Source organism: Tursiops truncatus, chromosome X (assembly GCF_011762595.2).
Source record: "Tursiops truncatus isolate mTurTru1 chromosome X, mTurTru1.mat.Y, whole genome shotgun sequence".
NCBI classification, from domain to species: Eukaryota; Metazoa; Chordata; class Mammalia; order Artiodactyla; family Delphinidae; genus Tursiops; species Tursiops truncatus.
In genome coordinates, this window is record NC_047055.1 from 92732773 (window position 1) to 92759849 (window position 27077).

Sequence of the window (27077 nt, forward strand, 5' to 3'; positions counted from 1 at the left end):
GAATACATTGTAGAGGAGGGAAAAAAACCTTTCCTCTATACTTTTTGGTTATATGACTGAGGCCTGCAAATTGAACTGGCAAATGACAGATAAGCAGGAGAAAAGATTTTCATTCGCACATGGGGGGTGGGGGACATGCTCACAGAAAAAAGTGAAAGCCACAGAGACCCAGAGGCTTATATACCATTTTAACAGTGAAAGTAAAGAGACTAGACAAGGGAAGGGGGGAGTTTGGGCATCTGGGGTTGGGGGTAAATTGTGGGAAGGTGATCGGAAAATATATGGTAAATAAGAGTTATTTAGTAAGGTTTATTACACAGGTAAGAGTAGTTTTCTTCTTCCTGGTACATGAGAGGGGAACACCTTTACAAAAGGAAATTTCTGTCACCTTTACAAAGGGAAATTTATGTCCTGTTTTTAGGCAAAATGGAGGAGAGTACAGCATTCTTCCTGTATCTGCTGATTTTCGATTGCCTTCAGTTCAAAATAATCCTGTACTAAAGTGGCATATTTTGGGTGGCATATACTGATTCCCTTCAACATACAGCCAGCCATACCTTGTGCCTCTAGACCTGTGATCTGTTTTGTTTGTTTGGAGCATTTGTTTATGAAAAGTTTTTAAAAATTTTATAAGTAATGCATGTTTATTACAAAATTTTTAAAATTCAGATAGATGAAGTGGGGGAGGTAAGATCATTCATAATCCCATCACTTTTCACAATTCAGAGTAAACCTCCCATAGTTTTTCTCTGTGTATAGTATAGAAGCATTCCCCATACTCTTCCTTAGCAGGGTTTCTTCTCTGTCTCATTTACTCCCTCAGAATGGAACCAACTGGGGAAATTCAGAACATGCTTCTTGAAGCTTCTTGGCAGATCCAGAAACACACTAAGATGGGAAGCCAAAGCGAAAAAACAATAGAAGAAGCCTTATAATTGGTTTTTTAAAGTTTGTTTATTTATTCATTATTTATTTTGGCTGTGTTGAGTCTTCATTGCTGTGTGCGGGCTTTCTCTAGTTGCAGCGAGTGAGGGCTGCTCTTCGTTGTGGTGCGCAGTCTTCTCATTGTGGTGGCTTCTCTTGCTGTGGAGCACGGGCTCTAGGCATGCAGGCTTCAGTAGTTGTGGCACGCGGGCTCAGTAGCTGTGGCACACAGGCTTAGTTGCTCCATGGCATGTGGGATCTTCCCGGTCCAGGGCTTGAACCCCTGTCCCCTGCATTGGCAGACGGATTCTTAACCACTGTGCCACCAGGGAAGTCCCATAATTGTTTTTAAAATCATATTATCAGATAAAGTTTATCAAAGAATTAAGACATTGAACTTTTTGTTCAAGGTTATTATATTAGGATTGTATGCATTATGAATATGTATATTTTAAGTTTCTGTGATGAATAAAATTTGCATGAATAGCAGTATTTTTAGTTATTTCTGTATCTCATAAAATTTAAAATTAATGGATTGCCGTTTTTACTTTAATATCAATTAGTGTTGCAATTAGCTAATCAACTAGCTTTAATAATAGAAAATTACTTTCACAGTAATGACTTACTTTCAGACTAAACCCTCATAGAGCATGCCGGCATGTTTCAGAAGTTCCATAGGTTTTTTTTTTTTTTTTGGTACCCCTGGTTATGAACCATTGTATTAAAAAAAATGTATAATAGCCAAAAGATCCCATTTATAATAGCAACTAAAAATATAAAATGCCTTGGGGGGGAACCCAATAATCAATATTTGGAACTAATGTGAAGAAAACCTTAAAACTATAACTTAGAGACATGAAAGGAAATGGCGAGGCGTATCATGTTCAAGGATGAGAATATTAAGAAAATGTTAATTTCTGCTGGTTAATCTATAAATATAATATTATTTCAGCCAAAATATAAAAAATGTTTAGCGTTTGAGAAACTGATTTTAAAGTTCAGCTGGGAGAAAAAACTCATAAGAAAATGTTTACAAAGAATAATAATGAAATGAGACTTATTTTGCCAAATATTAAAATATACTATTGCAGAATTAAAAATGGTATGGGACTAGATACAAAAATAGTGGAAAAGAGTAGAAACCTAAAAATACCTTGGTGTGTGTATATGTAAATGTAGAAATTGTCACTGCAAGTACTAGTGTTTCAGATATGTCCATGAAAAATGAGTCGATTCATGCTGGTGATTGTAGAACAGGGCAGTAAGCAATTTCCAGTTATTTCCCACTGACTGGTTCCCTCCTTAAGTGTTGTCCTCTCACCACCTTAGTACTTTCTCCTACCCTTAAGATTTTTTTCCCCCTTCCAGATCCCTCCAAAAAAGCCTTCCCTCTAGCTCTAAGGATTCTTATTGCTTTATGATGCAATCAATTTAGCTCTCTCCTTTGCCTAACTCTTCTCTCTTCTAAGTTGAATAGTGCTTATCCTCACATTTTGCAATTAAAAAGGAAAATGCCTAAACAAAACTGTAATTCCCTCACTGTGTGTTTTTAGTCTTCACAGATCAACCAACCAGCTTAAACTGCAGCCAGCTTTAAAAATAGTGCTTTTTTTCTCCCCACAACACAAAGAAATGAGAAATATTCAGCCTCTTTAGTAGGCAAGGAAATGTAAATGAAAGCAATCATGAGTGACTTTTTTCCTCCTATCTGATTGGCAAAGATTAAAAAGAATAGTCATCCTAATAGAGGCAAGGTAGAGGAAAGAACACTTTCACACCCAGTAGTGGCAGTATAAATTGTTAAAATATTTCCAGTAGTGTATGTATCAAAAGTATTATTGTCTGTGCCCCTTGACCTAGCAACTCTGCTGGTAGGACTTATACTGCAGCAAATGATCAGGGTTGTTCACAAAGATACATGACCGTGTTCATCCGGGCTTTATTTCTGATTGTGCAAAATGGGCACTGCCATACTTCAGAGTAGACTGAGCCATCATAAAAATTATTTTGGAGAAAAAATCCTATTTGACGTTGGAAAAAGTTCGTTGGCTGTGAAATGAAAACTAGGTAAAATTTGTAAAGCCTTGTAAAAATGTGAAAGTATTTTCATTTACGTAAAACCACACCAAGATTTAAATAAACTATTCATTAAATATTTACTGTGTGCATAGTATTCTGCCAGGTTTTGGGTGGGAGTATGTTGAAAATATAAAATATACTTGTTCTTTAGGACTTCACCCTATTTTTGAACTGTTGAGCTTGAATGTGTACATTTGTTCCTTGCACACCTAGTAGGTGTAGCTGTAGATAATGGAAAGAACATTAAATATAGATAGGGATTTGAATTCTGTCCCTGTAACATACTTGTCTACTCACTTAGACAACTTGTTTGAGAACGAGAAGGATGCTGACCTCATGGGATGATGGTAAGAATGAAGGGAGATATAACAAGGAATGCTTTCCATGATACTTGATGAATAGTAATATTAGTTAGTAATGTTTATTAATTATTATTAATGGATTAGTTATTAATTATAGGTAATAGTAATGAATAGTTAGTTCCTTTGCTTTCCCTTCTGGAAGTCTATTTCCTCAGTATAAAACCTGCAACAGGTATTTTGGTTCCTGAGCTACTAAATAAACGAATGAATGAGATACTGGATTTGAAAACACTTTATAAGACTTAAAGCATTATGAAAATGTTAGCTAACTATTCATTGATATATGTAATAATCTGGCAAAAGTTTCATGTATACACATAAATATGTTTCTGTGTAAGTGCTAAATGTTATAATATGGGCTATATAGAGTTGTTATAGAATTTAAGCAAAAGAAGGCCTTAATGTGACTGGTAATCGTTGAGAGGCCTTCCTGGGGAAGGTGAGATTGGAATGGAACCTTTAATTAAGGTAGGTTTTGAGTGTGAGAAACAATATATACAGAAATGTGTGGCAGAAAAAGAAACAAAATGGTATATTCAGGGAGTAGTGTAAGACTAATCTGCGTAGAGAGTGAGTTATTCTTGAAAAGTCATTAGACAGGGTAGGTAGAAGAAGCAAGGTATGGCTTAGACAACAAGAAACCTTACTGATCTGGTGAGAAATAGAGAACCATTTTAAGTTTGGAGGCAAGATAGTAACCCTGCGTCACCAGCACATCAGTGTGTTAGAGTATGTTTGTAGCAGTTAACTTTGGTAATGGAAGTATAAACAAAAATAAATTATGGATTAGCTAATTATTTTTTTCCTTTCACAGTATATAGCTTGAATTCCCTTTTAGTGGCGATAACTATAGCTAAATGTTTTAGAATCGTTGTTGTATTCTTAAAATATTACATGATGTGACTAGATACAATTTTGGAATTTGATTCAAAAATATGCCACAACCCCCAACATTGCCCTTTTCTGAGACTTTTTGTTGTGATAACCTAAAGAAAATTTATAGGCAGTTTCCCACACTTTATGTTATTTGATGCTACCATTTGCTTGTTCTTCCTGTTTTTTCCCCCTGTAGATTTTCAGTGTTAAGATGGTTATAATGTCCTTTATAATTTATGTCTATTTTTCATCAAAAGAAAGGAGATTTAAATAATTTATTATAATCTTTAGCTGTAAGTCAACTAAAAACTTAGTTACAATGTATTCACTTTCAATGTTTACTTCCTGAAATTTTCTCTTTCCTTATATTCTTTTTCACATTTCTCTACAGTATGGATGGAGCGGATCTGTGTTTTGAAATTGTAAAACGAGCTGACGCTGGTTTTGTATACAGTGAAGCTGTGGCCAGGTATGTAATTTGTATGAACTCCCCAGAAGTAAAGGTAGAAGTAAAAGAAGGAAATGACAAGGAAATCACATGAAGTGGCCTGCTCTTTGAACTGATGACGAGCATACTGCCACTCTTTCTTACAAGGAGCATCTCTCTTTTAATGTGCATTAGTGGAACCAAACAGTGACTGGAAATGCAAAATATTGAACAATGAATTGATCTATTTATATGGATTTACAGTTTAACTTCACTACTGCTATCTTTTCCATTTCTGATGACTTTTATACAAGGAGGAATTTGATAGCTCAGGAACCGTGTAGAACTAAACTTGGGTCTTTTTGTGTGTTTGATTTTTGGTTTTTAGCAGATGTGCCTCATTAGTTCTTCAGTTTGCCTTCTAGTGATAGCAAATTGTTAGGTGACCAGTTAATCTGAGAAAAAGCATAGAACAGTAGAAGGAACAGAAATAAAAGCACAGTTTTTCTGCTGAATATATTTGCTTCAGGCCAGTGTTTGATCTCCCAATCAAGTAGCCACCATTGTTCCAAGTGTAGGAGTTCTTGTAAAGAACTAATGACTCAAAATAAGGATTTAATATGAAAAATCACAAGAGCCATGCACTGGGCCACTTGCTTGTAGATTTGAAGCAGTACAACTTTCTGTTTTGGTGACAACCATATCATAAATACCCACTCCAATAAATTGCCTTTTTAATACCTGGGGTACAGCATCCCTCCTCAGTCACTAACCATAGTATGTTGAAGGGTTCAAACCCACAAACCTATTAGGATTTATTAAAACTTTCTACCATTTGAGAAATAGTTACCATTAAATGATTATAACTTTCTCCCTCCTATCATTCTTTTTATAATTATGGCACAATGGACAGATATGACTGAAAATAGCTTAGAGACTATTTCATGCGACTTTAAGCTTAGAATGGCTTGACTTTCTTCAAATTCTTTGCCCTGCCTTCTCCTCACTGAGAAGCAAGGTCCCCAGTCTCAGGAGATGGAGCAGCCATAGCTATAACACAAGATAAAGAATATACTCAATTGTAGGTAGCTGCTGTTTTGTACTCCTGGTGCTAGGGAGAAGAAGCAAATGAGAGTTTATATATACTAACTTTAATTCCTTCTTTTAACTCCTGATGTATTCATGGTAGAACTGAGGCTAAATATCCTTTTTCTTTTGTGCCATGTTCACTGAAGCATATTCTAGGGTTTTCTTTTTTTTTTAATCCCATTTTACTCTTGTTTTGAATTCTTATCACAGTTAAAAATTTTTATTTTGTATTGTGTTTCAGAATTAAAAAGCATTCTTTAATACCAAAAGTAGTCAATGCTGTCTTGATTTTTCTTATGACACAGAGGTAAACCACTTTCTTCTACTAAATGAAACTCTCAGACTTTTGCATATCATTGTTCATATTTATTTCTTTAAGAATTTGAGTTTGGTGCTTCCCTGGTGGCGCAGTGGTTGGGGGTCCGCCTGCCGGTGCAGGGGTTGTGGGTTCGTGCCCCGGTCTGGGAGGATCCCGCGTGCCGCGGAGCAGCTGGGCCTGTGAGCCGTGGCCGCTGGGCCTGCACGTCCGGAGCCTGTGCTCCGCGACAGGAGAGGCCACGGCAGTGAGAGGCCCGCGTACCACAAAAAAAAAAAGAAGAATTTGAGTTTTGTATTTTCCCATATTGATATCTTTCAACAGCAGCATCAAATAGGGAAAACTAAAAATTCTAGATGTTGATTTTATAAAATAGTGAAGCTTGATGGAGGAAGATGACGTTTTCCTTTTGGAACCACAAAAACACTGGGGTACCTGGCATATAGGCTGTCAGAGTTGATGTTAAACCAGTAACACTTTTACTCTGTTCCCTACTCATCCCTATCACTTTTCCTTAACTTTGAGCCTGTCTCTGCCACTGGACTAGATGTTAGGATAGGGAGAATAGTAGTGTTGTAGAGGTGATGTCATACAGTGAAATGACTTGAGTTCTCTCCCAATCTTGAGATTTATAGAAAAGTTAGATGTTTATATATATCAAGATGATTGTATATCAATCAAGCCTGTTGATTTTAAGATCTACCTATATTGCTGTTAAAATGGTGATTTTATGAAAGGAACTTTCCAGAATGGACCAGAAAAGAGTAGTATTGGGATCAGTAAGTGACACTGCATAGAGAGTGGTTTGGCACAATTGATTAAAAACCCTTCCTAAAAATGACAAAAGGGAGTGGCCTCAGAAAGTATGATTATGTATGTCCCCTACTGCAGAGTACCAATGACCATGTAACAAGGGCACGTAAATCCTTCCTTTGGTTTAGAGCGTTCAACCAGGTGACTTCTACCTTCCTTCTCTCTGATTCTGTGATTTTTTGTTGGAAAATTCAGCTTGCATTAGTTATTCTAGTGAGACCAATTGCAAGAAGACTCTGAGACACCAAGTAATCATATTGATAATGTTGTTTTTCTCCAACTGGCTGAGCGTCAAGAGGAGCAGCAAAGCATGACATGAAAGAAAACTGCGTTCAGTCCTTACAACCCAATTAGTGATTACCTCTGTTCTTTCAGAGGTGGTGAGTTGTGGAGCAGGCTAACATATAGGATCAGATTATCAAATCAAACTCTCACAAATCAGAGAGATATTCTTCCCTAGCACCAGGCTTTACTAAACAGTTATAAGGATACGAGCAATCAAAAGGCTCAGCTGAAGCAAACAGAGCTCTGGGCCTTTTAAGGGCAGCTCCTCACTTCATTCCTTCCTGCATCAGAAATGCACCTCTGGCCCAGAATAGATGAGGTCTCTACGTGAGGTTTGTGAGATTCCACACACAGAGGGGAGCATTTAAATTATGAAACATCTCCATTGTGTATCCTGGAGAGTTGTATAGCTTACATGACATCTTTCAGGAAGCTATTCATGCCTCAGAGATCCTGGGTTCTGTTTATCATAGGTAGTCCTTAGCCAGGAACATTCTGTAAAGGGAATTCCAGAGATAAGCTTTCTTCAGCTTAGCAAAGAGCTTTTTTAAGTGTAGTCTTTTTTTGCCCAGAGTTGCCAAAGAGAGTAGGCTGAGTCACCTCCCTTCTTTTCTTCCACCTCCAAAATACCTCCTTCCAAAGGAAGTGAGGATTGCTGGCCAGCTCTTTTCTTTCCACAGAGTTATCATCATTCCTGATCCTTAGGGATGGAGACAAACATAGATATTGATGAGTTTCTCTGAAAGTATAGGCCACCATGATGCTTCATGAAATGAAGCTTTTTGATTAAAGTTTAGTCAGCAACTCTCTAGAATGTATATGGGTGGATTTTGGTTCTGTAGTCTGCTTGCACACTATTCACATGCACAGCCTCCCAAGGGTCATGACTGGGAGGGTGGAGAAAGATCAGTTTAAATATGTTATATTTGGGGGAAAAAAATTCTACCCTGCCCCCACAGAAATTCTAATATGTATGTATATTTGGGTTAAATAATTGAGTATTCGGATTTAAAAATGCTCATTCATTGAGGTTTTTTCTTTTTGAGATAAGAATTTTTTTTTTAGAATTTTCTTCAGGCTAAGGATAGAAGTGGCTGTCCTAGTGCTAAGTATCCAGAGTAGTTGTGCTGTTAGGTATAAGCTAGGTCCATATTACCTAACTTAAACTTACCTACTATTCCAGTGTTCACACCTAGATGCACAAATAGGCTGTTCCTAAATCTTGACTAAATTTGATAATAATAGACTTAACCTTTGTAGCATGCTTTAGAGTTTTTAGAAACTAGAGTTTTTCACACTTGTTATCTCTGCCATTTCAGGGGGTCACAGATCCTCCAAAGCATGATTTGAACCAGGAAAGGGCCACAACACCAAGTTAAGAACCCCTAACTTAAACAGAAAGTTAATTTCAACTGCACTGGCCCAGGCAAAGAGTATGTGACCGTGACCCGCCATGTGTACATTTGCAAAGTAAGAAAAATTGGACATCACAACTGCAGGAGCCTGGCTCCTTCTGCTTAGAGCCCAGTTGTGAGGAGACAATGATAAGTACAGGAACAAAGCCTGGGGTTTTTTTTCCCCTGCCTTTCATTTTTAAACTAGAACCTTCTGATCAATTCTAATACATGAAATAATGCATATGCTAATTAGAGGGACATTGATGTGAGTTTGGCTAGATAGTAGCATACCAAAGAGGGAACTCAATGGAAATGTCTTAATTTTAAAGCAGGAGTGGAGAAAATTTTTTTTGGTCTTGAGTCACAAGCACACACACAAGGTCATTTGTAAGTACCATTAAATTATTTAGTTTTTATTTTAAAGTGTGGGGAATAAAAGATCTGGATAGAAAAAAAACAAAATGCAATAAATACTAAGCAATAATTAATGTTAAGTATATTGCATTTCTGTGTCATGGCTAGTTGGGAAGGAAAAGGGGAAAGTGAGAAAGGAAGAGGGATAGTAGGGAGAAAATGACAGATATGAAGGGAATAAAATTCAGAGGAAGAGAAGATGAAAAAGACCCTCAAAGAAGAAACAGTGGGATTACAGAAGAATTTCAGAATGGAGGGAAGGAAATCGAAGTAAGTTCTGAAGTAATGCTGAATGAACTGCTCTTGTCACACCCTGTGGCTAGTTGACTCTGTTACCTTTTTTTTTTTTTTTTTTTTTTTTGGCGGTACGCGGGCCTCTCACTGTTGTGGCCTCTCCTGTTGCGGAGCACAGGCTCTGGACGCGCAGGCTCAGCGGCCATGGCTCACAGGCCCAGCCGCTCCACGGCATGGGGGATTCTCCCGGACCGGGGCACGAACCCGCGTCCCCTGCATCGGCAGGTGAACTCTCAGCCACTGCGCCACCAGGGAAGCCCATTTTTAAGGACTGTTCTTTAAAATGCTCGCTCCTCCTCTGTTCTTCTCCCGGACCGGGGCACGAACCCGCGTCCCCTGCATCAGCAGGCGAACTCTCAGCCACTGCGCCACCAGGGAAGCCCATTTTTAAGGACTGTTCTTTAAAATGCTCGCTCCTCCTCTGTTCTTCACCTGGACCCAGTGCGGAGCCTCTGTGGACCCTGCTGACCTTGTGAGGAGTTTGACTTCCTAGGACTTAGGCCCAGAAGGAACTCTGCTTTGTTCAAGGATGCGCCAACTAAAACTTGATTATGTTGCAAAAAGAAATTGTAGAGGCATAAGAGGGTTCTTCTTTCTTGTTTGTCCTTAAAGCTAAATGGAAATAAGACAGAGAGCCAGCCTCTGCTGGCAGATAAAAGGTTCCCACCGCTTTAGTCAGAATCCTTGGTGTACCTCTGAGCACTGGTCACTTAATAGCAATCCAGTGTAACTAAGTAGAATTAACTGAGTGTCAGAAAACTTTTTCATGTTTTAAGCTTGAATTTTTAGTTTGCAGAGCTATTTTAGTTATGAACTGTGTGAAATTCCTTTGACTTAGATATCTCAGAAAATACAGAACGCATTAATTCTTTATAAAGCTCATAAACTTATGCATCTGCCAACTTTTTCATTACTAAGGTGCACATTCCACCAATCTTGTCTACTCAAATGAAAAGTGTCTGTGGGCAGTGAGTATGAAGGTGGGAGTTATAAACTAGGGACACTGTACATTAAGTTTTAAAAATATAAGGGTTTTTTTTTTTTACAGTTTTAGATTTCTTTTGTTTTTCTACAGTCATTACATGAGACAGATACTGGAAGCTCTACGCTATTGTCATGATAACAACATAATTCACAGGGATGTGAAGGTAAGTCATTTTTATCACTAACTTTAATATTTGTGAATAGAAACTAACTTATAGCAATGATAAGAATTAGAAATTTTTCTTTAGTGTTCTTATAAAGAGTATCTTAAAGTTAATTTTACTTACAAATAAAAATTTGTTTAACTGGTTTATATGTGGAGAGTTGTACTAGTTCTTAATAGGAACACTTTTTTATCATTTCAATTTCCTTATTTTTATTAAAATGTACACACATTCTAAAATTCTGTTATTCCTCCTTTGCCATTATGTGTGTAAGAGAGAAGTGTGAAAATCCAACAAATAGGAAGAACCAAACAATATCCTATACTAAGTTAATTGGGGGGAAATTAGAATTTGGTTTATATAGTAAAAGTTCATCACACACTTATATTTTCTTAATGTTGCAATGTAGAATAGTCAGCATTTTATTTTCTTTGCAGAGTTTTTAAAAATAGTCTGAAATAGTAATTATAAATGCAATATAGTTTGTACCCTTAGGAATATGAATATTACCATTATTCAATCTTTATGCCTGTTTAATCCCAGTATCAAGTTTATGAGAACTGTCAGTCCCTGGCTTATAAGGTGTCAGGTAGGACATGGAGGCATGCAAGAAAGGAAGCCATGGGCCTTCCTCCTGATGCCTACCCCCTTTCAAGACCTCGAGTCACTAAGAGCCCCTGTGGTCTCTCTGGCCCTGTTGTCTACTTTCACATGCTCCTGTTTTGTCACTGGCCTCTCTCTAACCCGCAACATCCACAGATATGGCGCTCTCCTTCCCTCAAGATGTATTATCAAAGGCGTGGCTCCTTTAATGTATTTTAATGGTTAAGAAAATTAAGTAGAATTTAGTTAAATTTTCTATAACGTTTGGGAAATTTTAACTGAAATTCTTGTGGTTAAAAGCTGAGGGAAAGCATGAGCAATTCCAGATCAATCTGGTAGAATGTTATAATAGCAATGAAAAATAATTGGAGAAATGCACAGAATACACATTAGTGTAAATTAGTTGTAAAATGTCTTATTCTTTTCAAATGTGGTGATAGGAAAATGATATTATTATCGCCACTCAACATTAACAGCCCAATGGATACATAGCACTTTTATAAGGAAATATTCTTCAGTTATGCAAACAAAGAGAATAAGAAGTGTAGAAAGATAAAGGGGGGAGGGAATGGTCAATGATAGCAACGTGCTGTGTCATTCTTTTGCACTTAATTAATGTAAGAAAATGCATGTATACAGAGTGAAGTATATCTCCTTATATATAATGACAAAAATGACAATTTGAGGGACTTCCCTCGTGGTCCAGTGTTTGAGACTCCGTGCTTCCACTGCAGAGGGCGCGGGTTTGATCCCTGGTTGGGAAACTGGGATCCCACATGTCATCCGGCATGGCCAAAAAAAAAAAAGACAATTTGAAAACTTAAAATGTGTAAAACAGATTCTTAGTTCATAGAGTAGCATTGTGTTAAAAACACTTCTGCTCAAGAGGCAAATTTTTAAAATTGAGATATAATTAACGTTTAACATTATATTAGTTTCAGGTATACAGCATAATGACTTGATATATGTGTACACTGTGAAATGATCACCACAGTAAGTCTAGTTACTCTCTGTCACCATACAAAGTTACAAAATGTGCAATATAATATTATTGACTAGTCACCAGGCTGTACATTACATCCCCCTGACTTGTTTATTTTATGGCTGGAAGTTTGTACCTCTTACCTGCTTCACCCATTTTGTCCACCCAACCCCCTTCACCTCTGGCAGCCACCATTCTGGTTTCTCTGTCTCTGAGTTTTGTTTTGTTTGTTCATTTGTTCTGATTTTTAGATTCGGCGTGTAAATGAAATCATAGGGTATTTGTCTGTATCTGACTAATTCACTTAACATAATACCCTCAAGGTCCATCCACATTGTCATAAGGGCAAGAGTTTGTTCTTTTTTATGACTGAGTAGTATTCCACTGTGTATGTATATGTGTGTGTGTGTGTGTACACACTACATCTTCTTTGTTCATTCATCCATCAATGGACACTTAGGTTGTTTCCATATCTTGGCTATTGTAAATAATGCTGCAGTGATGTGGGAGGTACACATAGTGTTTTTTCTTTTAGCGTTTTCAAATTAGTGTTTTTGTTTTCTTCAGATAAATACTCAGAAGTAGAACTGCTCGATCATATGGTAGTTCTGCTTTTAGTTTTTTTGAGGAAACTCCATACTGTTTTCCAGAGTGGCCACACCAATTTACATTTCCACCAATGGTATATGAGGGTTCCCTTTTTTCCTACATCCTCACCAACACTTATTATTTCTTATCTTTTTGATGATAGCCATTCTAACAGGTGTGAGGTGACATCTCATTGTGGTTTTGATTTGAATTTCCCTGATGATTAGTAATATTGAACATCTTTTCATGTACATGTACTATCTGTCTGTCTTTGGAAAAATGTCTATTCAGATCCTCTGCCCATTTTTTAATCAGATTGGGTTTTTGTTATTAAGTTGTAAGAAGCAATTTTATTTTGAATTCTGTTCTTGAAAGGTAATTATATCAATATCATATGATAAATGATTGACAGCGTACTCTACTGTAATACTTTCAATAATATAGTCAGCTTTTTGATTAGCCATGGTATTTGATATAATGACAATCCAAAACCAAATAAAATCCCAAAGTAGTTATGTTTGAATGCTGTGCTTCACCTTCTAACTTACATTCGATTGATTTATTCAACAAATATCCGAGTGCCTACTTCATGCAGTATACTGTGCTTGGAGCCCTAAAGGCATTATTATGGTCTCAGTAGAGAGATGAGATAGTGTATCTGTTACCAGCAACTACGGAATAACACACAGTGACTTGCAACAACAAGCGCCATTTATTTGCTCTCAGTTCTGCAGTTGAGCAGAGCTTGATGGGGACTGCCTGATTCTGTTTCACAGGCTGTTGGCTAAGGCGGCATGGTTAGTATCCACAAAGGCTTCACTCACTTTTCTGGCATCTCAGCAGAAGTGAATAGAACAGCTGGAAGCTGGCTAGGCCCTCTTCATAGTCTCTCATGCAGAACATTTCTCTCTTTGTCTTTCTCCCCCCTTCATGGCCCATTTTTCTAGCAGGACAGTGTCTCATGGCACCAAAGGAACAAAAATGGAAGTTACCAGGCCTCTTGAAGCCTCGACCTGGAATTGGCACTGTGTCCTGTCCTCTGCATTCTGTTAGTCAAAATGTCACAAGAGTAGCCTGGATTCAAGAGGAGGAAAAATAAGTTGCACCTTTTAGTTGGAGGAGCAACCTATGTGCACAAGAATAGGAGAACTTGTTTGTGGCCATCTTCACAGATAGACAAAACAAATAATTATCGTCCAAGGTACGGGATGGTAAATATAATTAAAAGACAGAGTCAGAGAAACGTCATGGAGGAAGTTACATTTGAGCCTAGTCTTGAGTCATGGCGGAGTTACACTGGGATGAGAGGATGTTTCAAGCAACAGGATAGTGTGTGCAAAGGCTCAAAGTTAGTTTTGTGTTGGATTTTAATAAATTTGTTTATTGTGTCTAAAGCACATGCCAGATAATTTTGAGGAAGCATCCAGAAACATTCTAAGGAAGGGAAGAGAGAAGTGATTCTGAAACTGCAAGTTAATAAGAAGAAACCACCAGAAAAGGCACCATTGTTGAGTTGGGAAGCAGACTTTCAACACAGAGCACACATTATTGTTGATATTCTTTATATTTCAGTACCTGAAATCTATACATTTCGCATGGGTAAATGTAATACTCACATTTAGCTAATTGGTAAATTTGAACTCGGGTGTATTTTTCTTAAGACGTGCATCCAAAAATTTGTATCGAGTGCCTACTATGTGTCAGGCACTATTCTAGGAACCGGAGCTACATCAATGAACAAAACAGACAAAATCACTGCCCCAGTGGAGCTGACTTTCTAGTTCAGGAAGACAGACACTGATCACTGAGCATAAGGAAGTCAACTGTGTAGTAGGTTAGAAGGTGAAAAGAACTACAGAAAAAAAGAGAGCAGCCAAAGGGGTAGGTAGGGACTGCTGGAGAAGGGGTTGCAATTCTAAATAGGGTGATCAAGCAGACCACATTGAGAACCTGACCTCTGGCAAGGACTCGAAGGAGAGAGAGAGAGTGCACTAACTGACATCGAAGGAGGAGGGTTCTGGGTAAAAGAACAGCCAGTGTAAAGGCACTAAGGCAGGAGCATAAGTGCCCTTTTGAGCAAGAGCAAGGAGGCCAGTATGGCTGAGGTGCAGTGAGCAAAGGGGAGAGTGGATAGTAGATGAGGTTAGAGAGGAAAGGAGAGGAGGGACTTTGACTTATACTCTGACAGAAATGAGGATTCACCAGAGAGTTCTGAACAAAGATGGACTATGATCTGACTTTCCACGGTAACAGGACTACGTTGCTTTGTTGGTAATACATTGAATAGGGGCTCAAGGGTGGAACTTGGGAAACAGGAGATGCTCCTGCCTGGCAGGACCAGAGTGGTAGCAAGGAGGTGGTAAAAAAAGTAGATTTCCAGATATATTTGAAGGTTGTGTCAACAGGATTTACTAATATAATTTCAGTAATTTAGGTAACCCAAAGTAGTTTCATTCAGGGCCTTATTATAGGGGTTTTCCAATGTAGTGATCTTTAATAACAATACATTTCACATGGCTAATAATTTAAAATTTCACTTGATGTGTTGTTACTGTTTTTGCTAAAACAACTAATTTTGCAGCCTAGTAGCTTTTCTTCACATTCAGATATTGTATATTCAGTGACTTGTCTGAATAGATTTCTTCTGTATGTAGATTTTGGTTTCTGTAGTTTTTGTCAAAATTTTCTTCCCTTATACTTAGTAAAGAAAATAGAAGACCATTGGAGCGTTCCATTCCTTTGAGAAATATTTAGATTATTTAATCATCTGTTTCAGCTAGCCAAGAATATTCTCATTTTCTCCCTGGTTCTGGTTCTCTCTCTCTCTCCTTCCCTCCCTCCTTCACCTCCCCCCCACCCCAAGTTCTTGATATTGATCCAAAAGCATTGGGTTTCCCAAAGGTCCTAACATTATATTAATAATACTTTTTTCTTTACTTGGTATGCATTTCTTTTTGAAATCATAATACCTGAGTCTAAAAATGTTTGGTTATATCAGGTTAGATTTGAGTATATGGTGCCATGTGACCTGTAGTGGAAACTGCTCGCTTTCGAGAAGCAGTTTCACATGAAATTGTGTAAAAAATAACTATATAATCCTTTGACATTTGAGAAGGTGTGTCATCATAGTACAGCATCTCCCAACAACCATGCACATTTGGGGCCAGGCACTTTGTTGTGGGAGGCTGTCCTGTGTTGTTGTTGCCTCTACCCAGCCTCTACCCACTACATGCCAGTAGCATTTCCCCCCAATTGTGACACTCAAAAATGTCTCCAGACATTGTCAAATGTCCCCTGGGGCACAAAAATCACCCCCAGTTGAGACCCACTGTCATAATGGCATATTTCTCATGTTTTGACTCCCTACAGGCATTAATTAAGGCATGTATTTTATTCCTTTTTTTCTTATGAAAGGATGTGGTAACTTTCATTATGTTTCAGTGTTTTCTTCCTCTCACCCCTAAATTAAAAGTACTTTAGAAAGAAATAGAACAGTTTTCAAGGTAAATGCAACTCCTGGCTCCTTGCCTGCCTTCACTTGCTCTGTTAAGCAGTGAAAGTTGAAATTTTCTTGTCTCTCCTGACTCCCAGAGACAGCCTCACAAAGCATCACCTGGGCGTGGAGAGACAAGCAAGCCGTAGACCTTTCTGTGGTTCTGACCTACTGATGTACTGTTTTAATAAACAAAGTTGAAGTTAAGCAGCTTCTTTGAGAGCAAACTGCTGTACACACAGTCACTTTCTATTCTGAATAGGGCCTGTGCCCAGGAGGTTTGGGGGCTCCGTTTTTAGTTCTCAGAACTGCAAAACCCCAGTCTCACAGCCGCTCAGCCAGGAGCCTCCGCCCAAGCATTTCTGTGTGTGCTTCCTTTAAATGGTTTTCCTTGCTAACCCGTGAACACGCCTGGCTGCTCTCTGGTCCCCTTATGGTATCAGTTCTCCTTTCACCAGCTTAGGGCCAGACTTCATTATAAATGGGTGTTCATCAGATCACGCTAGTTGCCATAGCATTGTGGATTTCTTATGGTATTTCTTCCTCTATTGCTCTTGACATTTCTTTTACATCTCTTACCACAACTCCCAAGAGTCCCTCATGTTTATATAAAATATTGAAATTCTCCTTAAAATGAAAACTTACTTATTCTGTTCTTTATTATAATAAGCACACAGACTTACCTTCTGCGTTACTTTCGTAAGGTTGTTGTGAGCATAATGTACATGTTCAGCTTGAAAGTAGGGTTTTAATGCTTAGAAATACAAGATAAATTTAAGATGATTTTGCTTCTCTTTTTCCACCCACCCCCGTTCAAAAAAAATCAACTCCTTGATTTGAAAAGAAAAGAATGACTGTTTCTTTTGCTTAACAGATGTGAATCCTTTCACTGCTCCTTTCCTTTTTAGCCAACGGTAGCAAGCATGTATGATACAGCCAGAGCATTTGTGCTGTCAGGTATAAAACCTTTCTAGCTGTAGTAACTCTTGACACTGATATCAACTCACTTTGAATTTGGGGGCAGTCAGAGAAGGTTCATGGCATTGGGCTGCAGGATTGAAATGCTTAGCAAATTACCAGTGTCCCTCTGTGCTCCCTTTGTGGTTTGCCAAGCAAGATTTCCTTTCAACCTGTCTTCACACATTTGTTCATAACAACTTTCCACCCTGCAGACTGCAAAGCCAGGGGTGGGCTGCAGTCATCCTTACCAAATCAGAACAGGGTTGACATTGTAGGGGAACAAAACTTGCCACCCCCAAAATGTATCTCTTTGGCTTGAAGACTATTTGGCGCTGGTTGGTTTTAAGAAACGAAAGATTCAGGAAATTTTTCTTTTTACCTCCTCCTTAAGCGCCTGAAGGAATTTAAAGGGCCTGGTCTAGGAAGAGTACTATCACCAGAGATGTCTGCAAAGAAGATGAGCTGGTATGGTGGGGGAGCTGAGCAGGCTGGGGACACCAAAGTCCTCTCTGTGTTCCATTGTCTTTGCATGGAGTAGCAAGCACTTGTTTACCAAACATTTGTTTTTCTATCTCCATGTGAGTTGCCTTCCTCCCCTTTGAAGTCCCAAACCCCTACCTCCTTCTCCTCTCTCAGATGGCATATAAGTTCCAATTGCCCAGATTGTCCTTGGGCCTCATATTCCTATGGAACCCCCATAGGTACATAATTTAATTTGTTTTTTCTCCTGTTAATCTGTCTCATGTCAATTTAACTCTTAGACCAGCCAGGAGAACCTACAGGGGTAGAGGAAAATTTTTTCCTTCTTCAACATCTTCCTCTTCTACTCACAGAATAGAAACTCACTTTCAGGTTGAGTAGTACATCCTTAATTTTGCTGGTCTAGTCTTAATGGTACATATTCCTGATTAATAGTTTGCAAGTTGCCTTGATGGGAGTGTATATATGAAAGGATAAAGGGGGAAAGAAACATTTATCATGCCTGTTAAGATATAATCTTGTTGATCTTTAAGTCAAAATTTGAGGTTTCTGAAATTGTGTTTGACTATAACTCACGGACACATTAAAAACATTGTTTTTCTGAAATTCACACTTTAAAGTTAGGGTAAATTTAGAAAGGGATACCTTATGTAAAGTATTTGCCATGACATTAAATAGGCAGTACTTCAATTACACAGAAAATTCAACATAATTTACAATCACCTATTCACGAAAGCATCTATGGTATAAAGATAAACGTGGTGATTAATACGCTCAGTACAGAGAATTAAAACAGAAGTTGTCTATCAGAATGAGTAACTTGAGAAATTGCATATCTTTTTTCCTGCCTTTTTTAAATGTAGGAAGCTCTACTTTGGTGTAATATCTTTTATCTTTTATTTAAATAGTGGTGATATAAAGTGGTTTTTTTAGTAATGCTTTTTACAAGTTACATATATCTTTAGAACTCCTAAGTACAGTGAGATTTAATACAGTACTGCTTATGTTAAATTAAAACTATTGATCATCTTCTCAATTCCTCTTAGTCTAATGAGTTCTGGTTTTAAAATTTATGTAAGAATAAAAGTATTGCTCTAACTGTGGAGAAAGCTGGATGTCTTGGGAAGTCTCCTGGTCGACGTTGAGTTATTATGTGATTCTCATGTCTATGAAATTACTAGATTGGACACCCCTGTTTACAGCCAGCACTTAGGGAGTCACCTGGAGTTCCCAGGTCTTCGTTCATCTCTGCAAATTAAAAATAATAGGACAGAAATAAGATTGCTACTATAAAAGAATAGTTGTATACTGTAAATATTTGAAGCCAGCATGTGTTTTTTCTGATGTTTCTCTGAACATTTTCTTCTCTCAGTTAAACATTGAAGTAAAAAAGGAGAAAAAATATTTACTGTTTTCTATTCTTTTTTAATGAAAATTGCACAGATTTGTTGGGAAAACCTCTAGTGATTTTGAGCACATGGCTCTTGGGGAATCTGTATAGTGAATTGTTTCTATATTTTAAATTCTAGAACGAAACATGCTATGAGGTTAAAGGCTTAGAAGTGCCATGTGAACTTGAAACTTTTTGAGCACTGAAGAAATTACCATGTAGAGAATAAATGAGTCTTTAAGCAGTCTCTAACGAAGTAGCAGGTTACAGTTAAGGTTTATTCAACTTCAGTTTTATTCAGCTGTTTATGTTTGGTTCTTATCTGAGCAGAGAGAATGCAAGTACCATAGGAGTAGAAATAGAAAAGAGACTAAAGCTCCAAAGGTGCTTATGATCTCTTTAGGAAGATAAAGCACACATTCTTTTTTATTTTAAATTATAATATATATAATACAGAATATACCCATCATCATTTGTCTTACTGTGACAAGATTGCATGGAAGAAAGAAATGACCATTCAGAAAGGCTTACCCTTTAAATATTTACTTAGATATTGGAGAAAATTTGGGTGACTTATTTAACTATGCACTTCAGTTTTTTCATCAGTAAATTGGCATACATTAGGGTTGTGATGATTCAAATAATACATGTAAGCAGAGTGCCTGGCACAATAGCAAGTACTTAGTAAAGGATAGCTACTCATAATAGTAAAATCATCTGGTTTAATCATAGTACTTATGAATTACATAGTATTTTTTCATTCTACAAATGAAGAACTTAACACTTAAAGTGGGTGATTTGCCTAAGATTGTCCAGCTAAATAAGAGGTGGAACTAGTATTGAATCTAGGGACTCTAACTCCAGAGACCAGTCTTGCAGCGACGATACTATTATACTGCCTATCATTCATTCATTTATTTCACAGAAATTAATTAAACATATTTACATGCTAGGTACTGTTTGTCATTAATAACATTATTTATATTGAAAACAGAGGAAAATATACAAAACGTGATGAAGATCAGCATGTAATGACATTATATTCATTTTTATTTTGACAAAGCCTAATCCAAATATTTAAGCATATTTATAAATAACATCTACTTAATAAATACTGGAATCAATGAATGTTGCTTCTCCCAGGATCATGAACCAGATAACACCAAATAAATAATGTGTTCATGAAATAAAACCTTGGATTTTTGTAGTACATTATTCATACATTCAGATAGGACTTAAATGAGGAAATTCCTTATTCACTTTTTTCTTTTACTCATTTTTAAAGCTACCAACAAGACATTACCCATAGATGGACCCTTGTATTCTAACTCCCAAAAAGTAGAAAAGTCATAAACCATTTGCTTCTTTATCCTATAGTTGTGACGTATTGTGTTTTGAATAGAAGCATCCATGGTTGAGTTTAAACAGAAAATGGTCTGTTGGTTTTATATGCAGTGGGATCCTTTCAATATGTTTGACTTTTGCCTCTTAACTCTCTGCCATCTCAACTTTCACTATAAGTAGAACCGTAAAGTGAGTTTTATATTTGCTTGTTTGTTTATTTTTAAAAACCAAAGAGATTTTCTTGGTGCCTATTATCAACCAAGCTATGACCTGTTAATCATGTAATTTAGGGTCCCTAATAGACTCATATGAACACTTTTCTGTTTGGTGGTGTTTTCCATTCAGAAATCAACCAGAGGATTGTATATGTGGTGACTCAGATTTTGTAAAGAGATCATATAGTGTCTTCTTGAATGTTTTATCTAAAAAAAGAAATATAATGGGGTCTGTGCTACTTCTGGCTGATGCAAGACAGGTGAGGATGTTTTTTATCTCAATTAAATAATTCAATTGCTGACAGTCCGCTCCTTGGTGTAGAACAAAAAAAATGGGTTTAAAAATGCTATATGGAAGGAAGCAAACTATTAGTAGAATCTGGATGACCAAAAGGTGCCTTTTCACAGAGCTATAAGTCAAATCTTTCTCTGTAATGGATGTACAGGTCCTTATTTTTCTCAGATGATTGACAAAAGAGTAATATGATGTTAGTACGACTAAAAATGAAAATCCAATAAATGTGGTTCCAATGAGGCCTGCAGTCTGAGAGATCATGGCTCCTAGTTCCATCTGCGGATTGTAGCACAGGGTCTCTTCTCCTTCTGTGGCCTCCACAACTGAGTAGTATATGATAATTGGAATAATTATGCCTAGAGCAACTACCCATATGTAAACACATAGTTTTCTAGCAAAGTTGGGCTGGCGAAATTTTTTCAGTAACTGGCCATAAAATATTTTCTCGTACCACGAAGTGGTCTCTTGTGTGGAATCCTTTTTCATTAAGGTAGCATAGCGGCTTATGGCAATCCAACTTAAAATTAAGAGGCTGACAAACATACTTACATGCATGGATAGAGTTCCCAAAAAATTGACCACCCTGCATTTCACAGATTGATATTCCCATTGAAAACCTTTCAGGAAATAGATACCCATGAAAGGCATGGCACTGCACACAAGCAAGTTTGCAGTCACAAGATGTGCTAGGTAGATGTGCGTTGGTGTTTTCTTAGCTATTTTTGTTAAAAATACCCACTGAGAGAGAGAATTTCCAAAGAGACCAATGATACAAAGGAAGGTATAAATGATCGGTAAAGCCATGGAAGAGATCATGGATGGTTGAATACATGTTGAGTTGTTACTCATTTATATCAGATTTCCTTGAATTTTGCCACAGGAACTAGAACAGAATTGCAGATATTTAGTATTAAAATTATAGATGGTATTTCAGCTAAATAGTTTTTTTTATAAAGCATTGGATAAAATAAAATAGTAACATAAATATATTGGATGAAAAGGGAAAGTATAGATGCCGTCTCACCTTTTCTAATCACGATTGTCCAATTGAAATAAAAGAAAGTTGATTATTGTGGATGGTGCCTTTGTCTAAAAAACAAAATTTGATAGAAATAGTTAAGTGCCTGAGATTTATTATTTTATACTAGAGAAATTTATAATTCTTATATTAGATTTTAAGGCAGTTTGTAAATGACAACTTATTTTTAGCCTAGAAAGGTAATTTAAACAATTTTAAGGCACATACTAGCCAAAGGAAAGTGTTGCAAAAGTATTTTGTGGCCATGTTAATAGAAGACCGATTTTTAATTACCACGTTAATTGTACATAAATACTTTTCAAAATGGTGTCTTTTCACGGCTAAAGAACTTCTCTATAATCTAATACTATTAGAAAAGTCACTTTTCATATTTCAGAAGTAAACTTAATTCTACATAAACACTCAGGCAAGATCCTGAATTGAACAGAAGGAAAGTGTAGTGACCAAGGATGGACACCAGAATCCCAGGGTCTTTACCAAATGGCATCAGTAATTTCTTGTTTCAAATATTTAATGATAATCTATCATACTTCAATAAAAATCTAGTTTAAGATTCTGTGTCAGAACTGTAGTTGCTACTGCTTGTTGGTTAGAGCACCCTCATGTGTCTTTGTGTGTAATTTAGTATCTTGGTTTTTCAGAGAAGTTTTTTTTTAGAAGATATTTTAATCACAGTATAAATGCAGGTGTGATTTTGCTTTTTTAATGTCTTATTTTTAAATATTTCTTGCTTCAAAAGGTACAAATACAAACTCCTTTTCATTCTTATTTTTCTCATGCCTTTACTTCTTTCAGGTGGAAGTAAGAAAACTTTTTTGATTCTGGTCAAATAAAAATCATGAGCTCTATTCAGAATGTGCTTCATTTCTCTGTATTTTTCACCATACCTTTCTAAGTACCACATTCTCCACTCTTTTATAATCTAGAATAGGGATTCTCAATCTTTTTCTTCTCATTCTCTCTTTTGATAAACACAAAACTTTTTACTACCCACCGCCTTCTGAGATTCTTATATGCCCCCAGCCCCTCAGGAATATTTTACTCTCTACCCCTCTTCAGAATCATGATTATATTTTCTGCATCTTAGATTATAGAAATAGGGATTTTCCCCAAAATATACCATTATAATTTTGAAATAACTTTTTAAACCAATCTTCACCCAAAGGCTTGAAAGCTTGAGTATCCCTAGGTTCAAGTACTAAGACCCTTAATGTCTACCAGTGTCTTTATCATTTTATTTTGTTGCTTTGCAATTTTTATTTAGAAAACGGTCCATATGCTTCAGAGTGAGATTGTATCTGAATCCAGTACAGCCTGGCAAATTGGAATTGATTTAAAAATCAGTCAGATTAAAAAAAATGGTTCTGAAGAACCTAGGGGCAGGACAGGAATAAAGACGCAGAGGTAGAGAATGGACTTGAGGACACGGGGAGGGGGAGGGTTAAGCTGGGATGAAGTGAGGGAGTAGCATTGACATATATATACTACCAAATGTAAAAATAGATAGCTAGTGGGAAGTAGCTGCATCGCATGGGGAGATCAGCTCCGTGCTTTGTGACCACCTAGAGGGGTGGGATAGGGAGGGTGGGAGGGAGACGCAAGAGGGAGGGGATATGGGGATATATGTATACATATAGCTGATTCATTTTGTTATACAGAAGAAACTAACACAACATTATAAAGCAATTATACTCCAATGAAGATGTTAAAAAAAAAGATTGAGGCTGAAATGAAATATTTACAGATAAACACCACCTGAGGGAACTTATCAACAAGAGACTATCACTAAAGGAACTTTAAAGGATGTAGTTTAGGAAGAAAGAAAAATGCTCCCCAAAGGATGGTCTGCAATGCAAAAAGGAATGATGAGCAAATAAAATCGTAAACATTTATGTAAATCCAAACCAAAATAGTCATGTATTTTAAGAGTAATTTCAAATTTGTGGATTTAAAACAGGACAGAACGAAAGTGCTGTACAAGAATAATACGCAAGTCAAGAGTGGGATCTAACTTGATGTTCCAGTGCCTTTGTATTCTTTGGGAGTGGGATTAACATACTGTTTCACTTTGGTATATGTCGAGTTAAACATGCATGACAAAATTTCAAGGTAACCACCTAAAAATTAGAAATAGAGTGCTGAAATTCTAATTTACTGGGGGGTGGGGGGATGGAACAAAAATGAAGAAAAAAATCAATTAAAATATGGAATAAATATTTTTAAAAAGCAAGATTATAGAAATCATCAAAATAAATATTAATGGACTAACCTTGCCCATGAAAAGAGCAATCAGGGATGCAGTGAGAGAGTGGCATGGACATATATACACTACCAAATGTAAAATAGATAGCTAGTGGGAAGCAGCCGAATAGCACAGGGAGATCAGCTCAGTGCTTTGTGTCCACCTAGTGGGGGGATAGGGAGGGTGGGAGGGAGATGCAAGAGGGAGGAGGTATGGGGATATATGTGTACATATAGCTGATTCACTTTGTTATACAGCAGAAACTAACACAGCAATGTAAAGCAATTATACTCCAATAAAGATGTTTAAAAAAAATCAGTCAGAGAGTGAAATTAGCCAGTTTATTTCTTAAGAAAAAATTATCTGATCAAAGTAAATTTTTATATTACATAAGGAATGGAGCTTCCTTTTATGATGATGTTAAAAACACTAGCCGCTGCCTTGTGTAGATAATGCATTATGTACTAAAATCTATAAAGGTGGTGCTTCTGTATTAATGGATAGTATTCCTTTTTTTTTTTTAAAACTAGACCACCACATAGAGCATCTGTTATCTCATATTATTCATTACCATTGCCTTGCTTTTCTACTAGCAAATGCTTCAGAACAGAAGAGGGGTAAAAAGACTTTCACAGAGGCTAGCTTTATCAGACAGATGACATCGAAACTCTATAGGAACCTTCACTATAACAAATGACAACTAGTTGACCATCTTTAGCTTCCCAAACATCAAATTTGTATCTACTGTGTACCTCTCCTTTAAAAGTAAAGTTTGATTATAAAACTGCTAGATAATTATTTTCTAAAATTTAGAAAATACTCTAAAGCTTAAAAGCTCAAATAACAATCACATTATATATACAGGATTGCTCTCTAGAAAATGTGTACAAGACTGCATTCCTCTCAGCAGATTGTCTTGTCTTGAATCACTCCTGTAACACATTGTGCCTCTGCTAATTTGACAAATGAAAGAAGTCTACAATTCTAACTTCAATTACTAACGATTATCTACATAATTAATATGCTGACCTTTCTTAATGATCAGCTTTCAAAACTTAAAGTTTAGTCCTGTTAGAGTTTTTATAGAGTTAACTTTTAAATTAAAAGTGATCAGTCTTACCTGTATGAGTAGTTTATGCCAACCAAGGCTCTGTTGTTCAGGGTGGTGATGCTAAATTTCAGATTTTAAATTCTCTGATCATCACTCTTCCATTATCTTTCAGTTTTAGTCAGCGTGAATAGATTCTTGCATGACACGAACTGCAGTGGGAAGAAAAGGAAATTAAACAGAGTATTGAAGAAATTCAGTAGTTAACAGTAAATGTAGCAACTACCTTCTCAAAAAAAAAACCAAACTCATTTCTCTATTTCTATAGTGGGAGGAAATTAGTGGACAGTATATATACTGTGCTTCCTTTTGATTATTTCATGAACCGGTACACCTCATTTAACTTCATTAGCATGCTTGGCAGAAGTTAAGTTCAAAGGTTTAATCCCCACGACTAGTTAGTTTTGTACAATACAGTGGTAGAGGGAACCACTCCATAGTAACCCAGTAAAATATTGGTACAAACCTGTCTGTAAAATCGTTGTGGATGGCTTATTTGCAATTCAACTTTATCACAAATAAAGAGAAACTAAATGCAAAGTTTTCTTACTTTAGCAGGTTACTGGAATCAAATATCATAGAGCTGGGGGATAAAGAAGTGAGGCCCAGAGCAGTGCATTCAGGGGTTTGGGTCTCATCTTGGTTAACTAATGAACTAACTTATTCTACTTCAAATTGTCCTGTGCTGCCTCGATTCAGATTCAAAGTAGTACATTGTTTGGAGTATTTCATAATGAATTTGGGGAATCCTGGAAAGCGCCAGAATCCGAAGACCAAATATGCCTCAAATAAAATCAATAGTTACATTACAATATAAAGAATTGTGAAACCAATTTTATGTATAGAATTGTTTAATCAGTCTATGAACTATTAACTAAATGAAAGCTAAGTGTGTACAGCTGAGGAGCCAGACCTGCATCACACATTACCCTTCCTTGGGTAGTTAAACCAGTGGGAGTCTGAGAATGGGAACAGAAATCTAATTTCATCAAGCTCGAGCACTTTAGTTATCAGTACATCTTCATTTAAAATTAAGAAACGTACTTTGCCAATTCTCATAACCCCTGATGCTTATCTTATTTCTTGTTGATTGCATATATCCTTCCTAATGTTTGCTAATACTTCTCTGTAAAACAAAAGTGAGGACTACCTGAGTGTCTGGATTTTGTTCTGCTGTTATTTATCTTTGCATTTGCAGTGCTTGCCATCATTTAATTAAGAACAGTGGTTCATCCAGGGGTACATGGCCATTGACTGCAGAGTAATTTGACCTCTGGAATTCCTATCATTTTTACTTCAACAATTTTTCATGTTCCAGGAAGGAATTATTTAGAACAAAAAAACACTTCAAAATAATTTAGAGAAGAAAGAATGGAAAAGGAATCCTGTTTATAAGTGATTGAAAGATAATTTTAGTATTACCTGTTTGAGGCTTAATAAGTACCTTGGGTCCAAGAAAAAAGAATGTCCTTACTCTCCACAACTTATCTTCTATTGTCCCCGAAGTCAGTAGATGACACCATCACTTCTTCAGTTATTCAAGCCAAAAACCTAGGAATCATCCTTGATTCCTCTCTTTCCTTCACATCTCACAGCCAATCAGTTGCTGCTACTGCAGCTTCTACCACCACCACTACCACCACCACACCAGTATTAGCCACATTTAATGAAAGCCTATTATGTGCCAGGCATCCTGTTACGTGCTTTATATGCATGTCTTATTCAGTCTTCACAATACCCTGTTAAATACTATGAAATAAATATCTTCATTTTAAAGGTGAGGAAAAGTGAACCTCAGAAAAGTTGCATAAGTTGCCCAAGGTCATGCAGCCATCTGTCCTCACAGAGCAAGTAATTAAAGAGAACAAGGCCATAGTTGCAATGCCTGTTTTTGATCTAGCCTCTAAAGTCAAC

The 27077-nt window shown here is 36.8% G+C and overlaps 2 protein-coding genes across 16 annotated transcripts in view; one reads left to right on the plus strand and one right to left on the minus strand.

Annotated features, from left to right (window-relative positions):
* The window catches only part of CASK (calcium/calmodulin dependent serine protein kinase), a 389881-nt gene that overhangs the window by 196312 nt on the left and 166492 nt on the right, over nucleotides 1-27077 (plus strand). For all 15 annotated transcript variants that reach the window (XM_073799304.1, XM_073799307.1, XM_073799309.1 and 12 more), the window contains exons 4-5: nucleotides 4633-4710; nucleotides 10352-10424. In XM_073799304.1, coding sequence (XP_073655405.1) covers nucleotides 4633-4710; nucleotides 10352-10424 — 151 coding nt within the window. The remainder of the gene's footprint in view (nucleotides 1-4632; nucleotides 4711-10351; nucleotides 10425-27077) is intronic.
* Nucleotides 18950-25644, minus strand: GPR82 (G protein-coupled receptor 82). Its single transcript, XM_019943601.2, has 4 exons — nucleotides 25630-25644; nucleotides 25176-25315; nucleotides 21799-21863; nucleotides 18950-21657 (listed from the first exon to the last, which is right to left on the minus strand). Exon 4 carries the CDS (start codon nucleotides 21621-21623, stop codon nucleotides 20613-20615), a length of 1011 nt encoding a protein of 336 aa, XP_019799160.1. The 5' UTR covers nucleotides 21624-21657; nucleotides 21799-21863; nucleotides 25176-25315; nucleotides 25630-25644; the 3' UTR covers nucleotides 18950-20612.